General features: G+C 38.2%; 1 protein-coding gene across 2 annotated transcripts; it reads right to left on the reverse strand.

The window, feature by feature from the left end:
• Positions 1-697: 697 nt before the first annotated feature.
• On the reverse strand, positions 698-8,099 carry NYX (nyctalopin). 2 transcript variants are annotated; one of them, XM_087937698.1, is made up of 3 exons: positions 7,432-8,099; positions 6,780-6,853; positions 698-2,621 (listed from the first exon to the last, which is right to left on the reverse strand). In XM_087937698.1, the coding sequence occupies exons 2-3, from the start codon at positions 6,799-6,801 to the stop codon at positions 1,228-1,230; spliced, it is 1,416 nt and encodes a 471-aa protein (XP_087793824.1). In that variant the 5' UTR covers positions 6,802-6,853; positions 7,432-8,099; the 3' UTR covers positions 698-1,227. The 2 variants fall into 2 exon arrangements, 1 of the variants encoding a protein (XP_087793824.1); XR_015744373.1 differs by having other exon boundaries at positions 2,515-4,755; positions 7,432-7,446.
• Positions 8,100-13,582: the final 5,483 nt, after the last annotated feature.

Raw genomic sequence — 13,582 nt, forward strand, 5'->3', positions numbered from 1 at the left:
AAAAAACATTCATATGAGTTTCTACAATTAATTGAATAGACTAATGTATTTGAAATAATACATGATCTAGAATGTAATTGAGGGAAAGAACACCATGCGGAATCTTACTTAAAATATATATATATGCATATGTGATATGTAGTAATTAGGAGATTATTAATTTAGAAAGTGATAATCAAAATGTGATTATATTATAGTAAATTTTTATGATGAACTAAAGGGGAGTACACGGAGTGATGTATAAGGTAAAGGGGTGGTACATTCAAATTGGTAATGGTAATATTTAAAATTATTAGAATTAAGTTAAAATTTATTGAATAATGGGGGAAAGTATGAGATAAAATTGCAAATGTGACAGATAAAAGTACAAAAGTATAACGAATATAGAATAAAAATAAGAATGTTATATATTATAAAATAAGATATGGAATGTTTAAAGAAAAGTGAAATAAGCTGAGATATGAATATGATATGAAATTGAATATGAAAGATAATTATGTAACTAAAGTCATGTTTGTATTGAAGTGTAGAAACCTGTAACCACATTGTTCAACAAAAGAGATGTTCTTAAAATATAAAAATTAAAAAAAACTTATTACAAAAAAAAAGATGATTCATTATCCTAGGTAACATCTTCCAATGCTTCAGAGTATCAAGAACTGTATAGTTCAACCCTGAGCTACAAATCTTCTATTAGTTTCAGTCCCTATAAATATCAGTTTTGTGATTAGGAAGTAAATTGCACTCCAGCCTTACCTGCAGGCTTCAAATCACCCTCTTAAGGAAAGTTGAAATGACAAAATGAAACTGAGAATTTGACATTGTTTGATCTAAACCACTATATCATTTCCCGCAACAGGTATCAAATGTCTGTGAAACCTCTGTAAGGGAAGTTACTCCTCTTTTTGGCTTCCATTCCATTCAGAACTTCTAAATACTATAGTAGTTTCCATATCTGAGTAATAGTGGTGAAACCTGTGATGTTTTTTGCAAAACTTTCTTAGTAAATAAAGACAACTGGGTTTATTATCTTCCAATTTTTTCTCATTTTAATTTCTTAACTATGTGAAATAACTGGCACTGCTATGAATATGATTTTAAGTTTTAAAATATGAGTCCAGAAGATATTTTTAGATTTAGTTCTGAATGTAGTATTAATATCACAATCTTCTTCTTGAACCATGCTTGAGTAGAAAAACAACCAATTTAATTTTAAAGTGTTTTGGGTTATATGGTCCATAATGCTTGAGATATAAAAAATATCCAAATATTAAAATATATTTGTTTTGCATGACATTCTCTTAGTCCTAAAGATGCTTCATTAATCAAGTCATCAAACAGAGTAGAGTTGCTGAAACCTTCTGTGGTGTTTATCAACTCCTCTGAAAGCCCCTTCTGGAGTAAAAATTTTGAGATAAGACTGTTGAATTTATTCTCTGCAGTCGACTGTAGTTCTTGCATGGGAAGAGGTGTAGAAGATGAGGTGTTTAATTCTTCTGGGTCAAGACATAAACCTTCATCTGTCTTCTCAAAAATTATATCAATTAAGTCAAGGCCAACTACAGAAGATGGGGAAGTGCAAGGAATATCTCTCACAAGTCCATAGTTCTCCATCCACTCTTTCAGCCACTCAATCTTGCAGTCGCACTCCCAGGGGTTCCGAAAAAGATAGAGTCTTCCCAGGAGGTAGACTGGTTGAAAGACTAAGAAAGGCAACGTAGTTAGATTGTTATTGTTCAAGTGCAAATATACCAAGCTCGTGAGGTTTTCAAAAGCACCTTCCTCAATATAACTGATCCAGTTTCTGTCCAAATATAAAACTTCCAGTTCAGATTGATCCTGGAACCAAGTATTAGAGATAATCTTGAGAAAGTTGCCACCAAGATTAAGCATCTTTAAATGCCACAGACCATCAAAGGAATTCTCAGGGAGATCACTGATTAAGTTGTCATTTAAATAAAGGTACTCCAATTTCTGGCAATCCTGAAAAGCTCTATTATGAATCACATTTATTCTGTTGATTTGCAGATTGAGATATTTCAACCGGATCAGGCCCAGAAGTGAATTATATGCTACGGCTTCTATCTTGTTTTTCTCCAAATAAACATGGGTCAAATTCTCCATCCCTCTTATAGCTCCTGGGAGCCTTCGGAAGTTATTCTGAAAGAAAAAGAGTTCTTGAAGAGCTGGAAGCTCTATAAAAATCCTGTCTGGAATGTTGAAAAGATTGCAGTCTGCTAAATCCAATCTGACTAGCCTCTTGAGAGAAATAAAAGTCCTGGTATGCAGATAACGAATGTATTCGTTGTGGGCCATTTTTAACTCAGTTAAGCTAGCAAGCCCTTTGAAAGCACCAGGAGTAATAAAGGATATGTTGTTATGACTTATTGAGAGAGATTTTAGGGATGGGAGAGTACCAAATGCCCTCTCAGCAAGGAATTTGATGTTATTTTTATCCAAGTTAATAGAATATGCTTCACAAGGAAACTCATTAGGGATCTGTGCAAGGCCAGCTCTGTCACAAAGAATGGCACAATTCTTCTCTTCAGTGCAGACACAACTGGCAGGACAGGAACGGACACAAGCCCACACCAAATGCACAGGGCAGACGCAAAGTACGACTGGCAAGAAAGGGCCCCATCATTATGCCCAAGGAAAGAAAGAGAAAAGAGAGATTAGTAAACTTTAATGATAGTGCAATGAACACAAACAATTATGATTTATGCAGACTGGTCTCACACCTCACATAAAGCCTTGGCTTGCCTAGCCATGATTTCAAAAAACCACAGTGTGGTTCTATAATTCACAAAAATGTTGAATTATAAACTCTGGTTTACAAATTGCAACATTGGTTCACACAATATACTAAAAATTAACCTCCACTTTAAGTTAGAACCCAGGCCCAACCACAAATTATCAAGAATGATCATTTTTCTTTGATTCTTTGATATATCTCCAGCAATTTGATCTAATATACAGCAATTTGATCTAATATACAAAAGTAAACATTTTCTCCATCTTCCTGTAATTTTCTCTTTCTCTGTTTTTATTTATTTGTCTGGGATACAGGAAAACATCTCATAAGCCCAGAGCAAGCAGACTTATCAGCTGTGGTAAGAAAATGAATAGAATGAAGAAATGTTACTTTCTAAAGGCAATATGTGGGCCATATTCACACAATGTATTATAAAACCGTGTGGTTCTCGCATAACAAAAATCCAACTTCAAACAAGTTTTGTTATGGCTAAATATATAAGGTAATTCAATCATTTTTGTTAACTTTAGGAACTTTAATTTTTGATAGAAGTTCTCATAAGTTATTAATTAACAATATTTTTTGTAAAAAAAATTTTTATATATATACAATAAATCCATTCCATTTCAATCGTGCGTCAATATTTCAATTATTTAACCATTGTTAATAATATTCTTCCTATCAAATCTAATAATATAACAATAATCACATTCCCATGTAAATAATAATATCAAACATACCTATTACACTAATTTCTCTAAATATATCCAATCCCTTTTAGTTTGTTCTATTTTCTATCCATTGATAAAACAAATCTCGTACCATATAACATTCAGATTCTTCTTTTTCTTTAATTTCTAGTGTCAGTCTATTCATTTCTGCACATTCAATTATTTTTTCGGTTATCTTCCTCTCTATCGGTATCTTATCACTTTTCCAATTTTGGGCAAATACAATTCTAGCCGCTGTTAAAACATGTATAATTAAATAAATCTTTTATTTACTATAACCTTCTGCTACCATTCCTAATAGGAATATTTCACGTTTCAAATCTATATGTTGTTTAATCATTTTTTTCAACCATGTGCATATTTTAGTCCAATACCTTTTAGCTTCTGTGCAAGTCCACCACATTTGATAATATGTTCCTGGCATTTGATGACATTTCCAACATTTCATTGATTTATCTTTAAACATTTTTGCTAGTCTTGCTGGCGCTAAGTGCCATCTGTAAAACTTCTTATACAAATTCTCCTTATATGCTGTCGATATCTAATGAACAATATGTTACATGGTTTTCAGTACTAAAATATAGCAGGGTATATGCAGTTATACGGAATCCCCAGTGTAACACAATAATCATGTCAATTATATCATGGGAATCTTGTCTAGAAGACTGTTTTTAGGCACTTGTACTGCATATCCTACTTTCTTTAAAGAAAATGGGAAATCATACATATGTAGAAAGTGTATTCAGTTTTATAAAAACAAACTAGAAAAAAGTGTTGTTTGGTTCATTGCATTGTCATTACCATTTTGCCCTGTTTAACAAATGCTATGTTTAACAAAATTGAAATTAGGACTTGTTTATTCCCAAGACTTATTAACAAATTCTTTGATGTGTTTTATACAATGAAGACATAGTGAATTCCACCCATTTCAGTAAGTTTTGCAATAGCTAAACATTAGTAAAATGGTACTAACTTCACCTGGAATCTAACACTGCAGGCCCACCTCTCTAATGCTAATACAAGAAAAATCATCCACTAAAAAAAGAAGCTTGTTATACATCACATTCTTACTTTCTAAAGAAGTATAATCACCTATAGGATAGCTTCTCTCTAAAGTGTTACAGGTATTATTTTTAATCCTTTTGATTTCAAATATGCACCAGCAGGGTATGTGACAAGTACCAGTAACAGTACCTGGCTGATCTTCAAGAACATAAGTAAGGCTCAGACCTAATTAGTTCAATGGAAAAACCATCAGGCTATCCAAAGCTAAAATTGGGAGGATTGGGAGCAAGGAGGGAGAAAATCAAACAAAGGCAATGGCAAACCACTTCAGTTTTATTGTCACTGCAAAAAGAATGGACATGTCAATGCAGATAGAACCTGAAATAACTCTTAAGTGCTACTTTTTTTAAACTGTAGTTTACAGGCTACAGGCAATCCCATGTAGTCCATGTTACATCCTTCCCTTCTATCTATAGAGAGTCTCAGTCATCCAACTCAAGGTTCTCCTAAAGGTAACTTTTCAAAAGGCATCTGGACTTTGTTTTTTCTTGAAGACATTTCACTTCCCATTCAAGAACCTTCTTCAGTTTTTTCTTGGATGAGAAGCAAAATATCTTCAAGAGAAAACAAAGTCCAGTTGTCTTTTGAAAAAGCACCTTTGGGAATCCTTCCCATCTGATTAATAGATTAACAGAGTAGGAAGGGACCTTGTAGGTCATCTAGTCCAACCCCCGCCGAAGCAGGAGACCCTACACCATTTCTGAAAAATGGCAGTCCAATCTCTTCTTGAAAGCCTCAAGTGATGAAGCTCCCATAACTCCCAAAGGCAAGCTATTCCAGTGGTTGATTGTTCTCACTGTCAGAAAGTTTGTCCTTATTTCCAGGTTAAATCTCTCCTTGTTCATTTTCCATCTATTATTCCTTGTCTGGCCTACAGGTGATTTAGTAAATAGCCTGACCCCCTTCCTCTCTGACAGCCCCTCAAATATTGGAACACTGCTACCATGTCTCCTCTGGTCCTTCTCTTCACTAGACTCACCAAGCCCAGTTTCTGTAACCGGTCTTCATATGTTTTAGTCTCCAGTCCCCTAATCATCCTGGTTGCTCTTCTCTGCACTTTTTCTAGAGTCTCAACATCTTTTTATAGTGTGGTGACCAAAACTAGATGCAGTACTCTAGGTGTGGTCTTCCTAAGGCTTTATAGAGTGATCTTAGTACCTCACTTGATCTTGTTTCCTTTTGTTAATGCAATTTAGGATTGCATTGACTTTTTAGCTGCCGCTGCACACTGTTGGCTCATATTTAGCTGCTTGTCCACAAAGACTCCAAGATTCCTCTATTAAGCCTGGTTTCACACAATCTATATGTGTTTTTCACTTCTAACCAAAACAAGGTAATAACAGAATGACTAGTAATGCTTGCTTTCCTAGAGCTTCAATTGAACTTTGTTTATTGGAAGGAATAACCCCAAAGGTAATATAGTAAGAGATTGTTTAGGCATAACTAACTGCACTATTATGTAGTTTATATAACTAGGTTTTCTTGTTTGAATGACATATGCCTCCTTTGAGTATTGCAGAGTAATCCTGACAAGATGGAAGCCCAGTTCTGATCTTCAAGGGTTCTTGTTCCAGTGGATGGGAATACATTTGATTCATTGTTTCAACAAATTATGTAATCCATATTCAAAATTGATTGCCTCCTCTATTTTACAAGATAATATTTATAGCATATTTTATACTCCAAAATAATTATCAAGTAATCCCTTTCTCTTGAATGGATTTCCTGCCTGAGTAGGGGCTGGATTAGAAGAATTCCAAGATATCTTCCAACTCTGTGAATTCTGTTATTCTGAATAGAATATCTAATGCAAACAAACAAGAGAAACCTATTTCCCTCCCCTTTACATCAATCTACCAAGAAACTGGTAGTATTTGCAGTTGGTTGATCAGCTCATGAATATCCATTCTGCTAATTAGAAAAAGTGAAATCCTTTGATACAGAACTGCCTGAATATTGTATAATGGAAGTGAAATGGATGTGTTTCAGACCAAAATTTAAAACGTGATAAGATGGACAACGTTCTTGTCAGGAATATTCAAATATCAGAATAGATTTTTTGCTCTTTTTTTAGATAAAGACTGCTGGTAGTTAGATATTATTGGTTGCAGCAGCACAAACAAAAGTGAAAGGCAAACAAATGTATGATCAATGCTTTCAAAATAAAAGAACTAGATCTTGGTGTTTAGAAAAATCTGTGGAGTCTCTTAGAATTAGAAATTACTTACCATTTAAAATGATGGTCAACATCACCCTGATTATTCACTATGGCATCTCAGACTTGACAAATGTTCTTGCAAATCTAAAAAAAACAAAAGCGCAAAAGTATTCCATTCATCCTTGCTTGTAATGGTTGCTTCTGCTTCTGGATTTTAAAAGAATTCTTTAAAATGCATGTTATGCATTTCCTGTTTAAACAACAGATCTTTTTCTCAGGAGTTTTTCTTGTTTTTTGAACTTATAAGCCTTCTAAAATTTCAATACTTTGTACACTTATTTGGAGGTTAATTAAGAGCTGTTTTTAATGGGGCTGCTCCCAAATGATTGTTCTCTGGATTACTATTCGAAAATGGTTTTTCAGAAAGCAATGGTCTTTCAGCCTTCCATAGTTCCACTCAATTAATATGCCTGTGGAATGCGTGGTAACACAGCCTATGGCTGCTTGTTGCTGAACTTCAGCTTCCCTATATCTATGATGCTTGTTGAGAAATTAAGACTGAAAGAAGACTGGAAAAATATAGTTTGGGGGGAAATGGCAGTACTGAAATAAATGCACAAATGGTGTGGAAATAAATATATCTGATCCCAATCATCAATCAACAACATCTTTCCCCCACATCTTTCTGTAGAATTTATGCAAGAAAGACGAAATTTGCTTACCTGCCAAGATGAGAGCTGTGCCATCTTTTGTCCAGCCTTTATCATCAGATGTGTTGTGTCTCTCACTGTCTGGGCTTCTACCCTCATTCTCAAAAGCTATCATTTAATGGTAGGAAAATCCTCTGTATCAGAAGGGGATTACTGGAGATGGAAGAATTTGTTCCATAAATCTCCTGGATTGCTGATAAATCCATCTGTTTTTATTCCTTCCCTTCTCCCCACCCTCACAGTAACAGGCAAGTGTTGGATCTCTGCATTAGCAGGTCTCTTTTTTTAAAGCCCTCAGTTCTGGTGCATCTTACATAATGCACAAAGGAGAATGCTTAATGTTAGTGTTTGGGTGCTGAGTTTTATGGCTTTGACAATCATAGCAGAAGGAACTGAAGATAGAGCTGAAGAAGTCTTAATGAGAAAAAAAAAACTTCTCTTGCCATCCAGATAAATACTTGTGGCTGAGCTTTTATCCATAATTTGCACTGGAAGACACTTTTTTAATTGATCAAATTTGTAGGGTTAAATTTAAAAGAAGCACCTATATTATTTCTCTTTTACCTGCTGTAGAGAGGAACTGGAGAAGAAAGATTATGAGTTGAACAGGAGCTGAGTAAATTGGCAAGCTGGAATGTATAGAATGCTCATGTTCTCAGATACACTTGAATATTTATTTATACTCATTGTTCCCCCAATAGACCATATGGTCAATGTAGACAACATAGCCTGTGCTGATGCAAAAATTTGACTGGTCTTTAGGAGGTATTGTATCCATTGTTTCTTACATAATGTACAAGCAATATTTACTACAATTTTTCTGATCCCAGTAGAAATAATTAAGGACTTGACTAGTAATTAAGGACTTGACTAATGAGGGGAAATGATTGAAATAATCATAGATCCAGGTTGAATTGTTCCAGAAGTCCAGGGATTTTAATGTGCTATTTGAAAGCTTGACAAAAAAACAACAGATTCTTTTAATAGGAAAAAGTAGTGAGAAGCATCTATACAATAATTTCTCTATCTTGGCAAATTTTAGATGGATTGACTGCAACTTCCAGAGTTACCTACCGTGTTTCTCCAAAAATAAGACCTGGTCTTATATTTTGGGGGGAGCTCCAAAATAAGCACTAGGGATTATTTTTGGGGAAACACAATTTCAGAGTGATCAGCCTAGCTGGATACCCCATCCCCGGCATGCACACAAGACAGCAAGCACACGGGGACCAACGTTATCCAGAAGCAGCTGCAGCCTTCCAGTCCCTTGGTTGACACGCTCTGGGGCTGCACAGCCCGCACAGTGCAGGTGAGTTGATTCCCTGTCCAAGCAGCAGACAGAGGCAGGGGGAGGGGGGAGGAAGGCAATCCAGGTGCAACACGCAGGCCACAGGAAAGCCAAGAGACGAGCTTCCTGCAGCCGGCAGCCCACTCCGGCCCATCGACTCTCGGCTTTCCCGCAGCCCATGCAGTATGTCCAAATCACGTCTCTGCCTGCATCTCTGCCTGCTGCTTAGAGAGATAATCAACTCACCTATGCTGCATGGGGCTGCTACAGCTCCTAGATACCATCGGCCCCACATACTTGCCACCTTCTGTGGTGGCCACCCTCGTCCCCTTCACCAGGGATTATTTTTTGGGGTAGGGGTTATATTAGGCATGCCTAATATATATGCTTTAAAATCAGGCTAGGGCTTCTTTTAAGGATAAGTCTTATTTTCAGGGAAATTTGGTAGTCAACAGGATGATACAATTCTGGAAGACCAGCAGTAAGAAAAGAACAAGAAAGAAAAAAACAATTTAAAAACAATATCTATGGAGATTCTCAGTCAGCTAGATCATGATTGTCCCAAAGGTGCTTTTTAAAAAGGCTTCTTGGATAAGAAGCAAAATGTCTTCCAAGAAAAACCAGAAAGTCCAGTTGCCTCTTGAAAAAGCACCTTTGGGACAATTTTAAAACAAAGTAAAACTAAAAATACGTCCAGATCAATTCAACATCATAGTCAGAAAATTGCCACCCAATTCAGAACCAAGGATACAGAGTCCTTAGATCAATTTCCAAAATCCATAGCTATTCACTTGTGCCAGAATTGAGCCAAGCCTGTTCTTCCTTTCTAGGAAGCCGTAGACTTACGACATTGCAAAAGCATCTTCATGTCATTACTTGTTCATTCCATGTAGGAATGTGTAATTAATTATCAGCATCTTATATAATAGCTATCAGATGACTTCACCCAGAGGTCTCATGTAAATGTTAAATAAAAAGGGGGAAGAGTAGAGGACTCCACAAAGCAAAGGCTTAGTTTTCAGACTACACTAAGAAGATGTTAAGGAAAATAGTCTGGCCTCCTTGGACTGTGCAGTACACATTAAGGGAGATCAATAAGAAGCCTTAACATTGAAGTTAATAGAACCCCACCCCCACACACAGATCAATATTTATATTTTGAGTCTCACCACCACCCACTGGAGCACAAAATCGAAGTGATCAGAACATCAGTCTGAAGATTTGCCTACCACCAAAGATGGAAAAGAAAAATAGAACTAAAACACATCAAGAAAGCCCTCAGAACTTGTGGCTATCCCAACTGGGCCTTCATCAAATAATTTAAAAAAAAACCGCAGCAGGAGCTCCTCCATAACAGACAAAGAAGAGAACAACACATACAGAATTGTTATCATCCCATATGTTGCAGGAATCTCTGAAAAGGTCAGGAGGATTTTCAACAAACACAATATAAATGCACACTTTAAACCCAAAAATACACTAAGGCAGAAGCTTGGCCACTCGAAGAATAAAACACCCAGACACAAACTGAGCAATGCGATATATGCAGTACAATGCAGTGAGACATGTGCAGATCTATATATTGGAGAAACAAAATGACCACTTCACAAACGCATGGCACAACATAGGAGAACAAACTCATCAGGACAAGATTCAGCAGTCCATCTGCATTTGAAAGACAAAGGTCATTCTTTTTAAGAAAGCAAAGTCCACATTCTGAACAGAGGATGGCTGGTTTGAAAGAGGGGTCAAAGAGGCCATCTACATTAGGATTGAACATCCCTCTCTCCAGAGAGGGGGGAGGGATATGACACCACATACCTCCTGTTTACAACACAGTCCTTTCAGCAGTTCCAAGAAGGTTCTACTCCCATTTATTCAGGTGACCTAAGGGCACACATAAACCTCCAAGTGTCCTCAAAAACTCTCAGAAAGAGTGCTCATGACCAGATGACTGCAAAAGGAATCTAAGTCCTTCCATTCTCCAATGTTCAGTCAGAACTGAAAAAGTTTCTTGAATGAAAAGTTAAGCATCTTCAAGAAAAATAAAAGAAAGTCCAGTTTCCTTTTGAAAAAGCGCTTTTGCTTTTAACCATGACCTGGATGACTGAGAATCTCCATAGATAAGAAAAGTCATTGTTTTATACTATAAAAGGTGATTTCAAAATGTGATAAATAAGTTATGGCTAAGGTTTGCAAAATATTGTTGAAACTGAATTTGGAAAATGAACACGTTTAATATTGCATGCTTTCAAGGTAAAAAATGGCAGTACAAAAGGTTTTTCATCAGTATTACTAATTTGTAGGATATGATATCCCTGTAGGGAAAAATAGAGAAATATTTTTTAAAAATAAAATTTTATCAGATTATCAAAATTATGAAAAATTATGAATGTTCCTATAATGATGACAGGTTTCTGAAAGTATAAAAAAATTAAACTAGGAAAAGTATTGCAACCAGATAGATGATCAAGTTTTTATTATAGATGTTCTGATGATCATTTCTTGTAATCTTTGCAAAATATGATTACTTTTATCTTACAGGAAGGAAAGATGTCTGTGTTAAGTATGGTCTGTGGGTCTCATGAATAGATGAGGCTTGAGTAGTGAACAACAGCTCTTTATTTAATAGATAGATTCTGAGACTGGGGAACCCTAGCACGTGGCAGCTCTTCTTATAGAGCTGGCCGCAGCTAGGCAGCCAATGACAACACTTTGAGTTTGCCGCGCTTGGTTTCAGCCAATCGCGGCAAACCCTGTATGGGCCAATCAGGAACATTCAAGCCATTCAATCATGATTCAGCTTTTCTAGACCAATAGGAATGCAGGGTTTCAAGCCTGCTAATATGGAACACCCCTCCCCTCTTGGTACCGTCCAAGGGGCGGGGTAACATAGTCCCGTAAGTAGGCAGGTCTTCGGACCTGCCTACTTGACTTGCACGGTTCATAATGTCTCTGGTCGTCGTCAGGTTCGGACGGGCTCCGCGTCGCTCTCAAGCTTCTCGATGGAACCGTCTGGAAGGGTGAGCCAGACCTATAGCTGTGTCTCCCGCCTGGTGTATCTGGGTTGGTCGAGTCGTTCGCTCTGTCGCTCCTGCCTGGATTCTCTGGGCTGGTTGAGCTTGTCCAGCTGCTACTTCCAGGTGAAGCACCCGTCTGCCTCGGTTCCCTGTTTGCAGGTAAGTATTGCTGGTTAAATGTTTGATTTTTATTTAATGTGTGTGTGGGTGTTCTGCTTGCGCAGATACTGGTTCTCTTTCTAAGTTTGAGGATTCCCCCCCACCCTCTGGTTTCTTGGTTAGAGTCTGTGAGGGGAAAAGTGGCCAGCCTAGACCATAGCTGGTCAATGTGCCCATTTCCAGCTCCTCCCGTCGGTGGTCTCACGCCGGTAGAACCGGGGGCCGGTGACTTGGGTGATCTTTGCAGGTAGCCATAATGGGTCCCCAGTAAAATTTTTAGCGAAAACAGTGTCTCCCACGTTGAAGGCTCGGTGTCTGCTAGTAGATCCAGGGGGTTTCTCTGGAGTGTAAGTAGGGTGCAAATGGTCTAGAGGTGACCGGAGCCTTCTGCCCATGAGTAATTCCGCTGGGCATTTGTTCGTGGTGGTGTTGGGTGTGATATGTTGTATTAGGAGCATTTTGTTGATTTTTTCGTGGATATTGCCATGTTCAATCTTTTGGATGGTCTTTTTTGTGAACTGAACCATGCGTTCAGCTCACCCGTTCGCTGCCGGGTGAGTGGGCGATGTCAATGCGTGTCGGATGCCACGGTCTGCCAAGTATTGCTCAAACGCCAATGCGGTAAATTGAGGTCCATTGTCAGATACTATCACATCTGGCAGACCATGCGTGGCGAAAAGTTTGTTTAATTTCTTGATAACGGCTTCTGTGGTGGCTGTTTTCATTTTGCTTACTTCGAGCCAATTTGAGTAAGCATCAACAGTGATTAAAAAGGTATGTCCTTTGGTTGGCCGCGCGAAGTCAATATGGATTCGCGACCAGGGGCCTCTGGGGGTTTCCCATTCTAGTGGTGGAGCTGCAGGGGAAGTCGAGTGAGTCTCTTGACATCTGCTGCAAGTGGCGACCCAAGATTCTATTTGTTTGTCCATGCCTGGCCACCAAGCGTAGCTTCTGGCCAGGGCTTTCATTCGCACAATGCCCGGGTGCCCGTCGTGCAGCATGTCTAGAACTTTTTTCTGTAATGTTTCTGGTATAATCACACGGTCTCCCCAAAGAATGCACCCCCGTTGTGAAAAAAGTTCAGTTTGCCGGTTTTTAAATGGTTTAAAGAGGTTATTTTTTTCGCTTTCTGGCCAACCCCTCTCCAACCAGCTGAGGACTTGCACCAAGCGTTTGTCCCTTCTTGTTTCGCGGGCAATGTCTTGCGCGGTCAATGGCGGCGTGGTTACTGTTTCTATTTGTAAAATTGATAATGTGGGTGCTGGGTCGTCTTGCATGTCTGGTAGGGAGGATTGGCTTAAAGCGTCAGTGTGCGAGATGGTCTTGCCGGGTCGGTGTGCTAAACGGTAATTATAAGCGGCAAGAAATTCAGACCATCTCGTCATCCTAGGTGACAGGATGGTTGGAGTGGGTTTGTTCCCAGCCAAAATGCCTAGTAGGGGTTTGTGGTCCGTAATAATTGAAAAAGTCCTACCATAAATGTATTCGTGGAATCTTTTCACTGCGGAGATGATGGCTAGGGCTTCTTTGTCCAGCTGGCTGTAGTTCCTCTCCGGCTTGGACAGGGTTCTTGAGAAGAATGTGCCTCTTTCCCATTCGGCAAGGTGTCGCTTAGGATTGCCCCAACAACAAAGGGTGATGAGTCGCATGTGACAGTCAGCGGCAGGGTTTTCTTATACTGAATAAGGACTGCGTC

Source organism: Pseudonaja textilis, chromosome 7 (assembly GCF_049901715.1).
Source record: "Pseudonaja textilis isolate UNSWEBS1 chromosome 7, rPseTex1.2, whole genome shotgun sequence".
Classification (NCBI taxonomy): Eukaryota; Metazoa; Chordata; class Lepidosauria; order Squamata; family Elapidae; genus Pseudonaja; species Pseudonaja textilis.

Excerpts from the sequence above, each read along its gene's own strand:
- NYX (XM_087937698.1), bottom strand. The coding sequence starts at position 6,801 with ATGTTGACCATCATTTTAAATG. Across the intron at positions 2,622-6,779 it reads GTTGACCATCATTTTAAATG|TCGTACTTTGCGTCTGCCCT; the intron begins GTAAGTAATTTC and ends CTTTCTTGCCAG.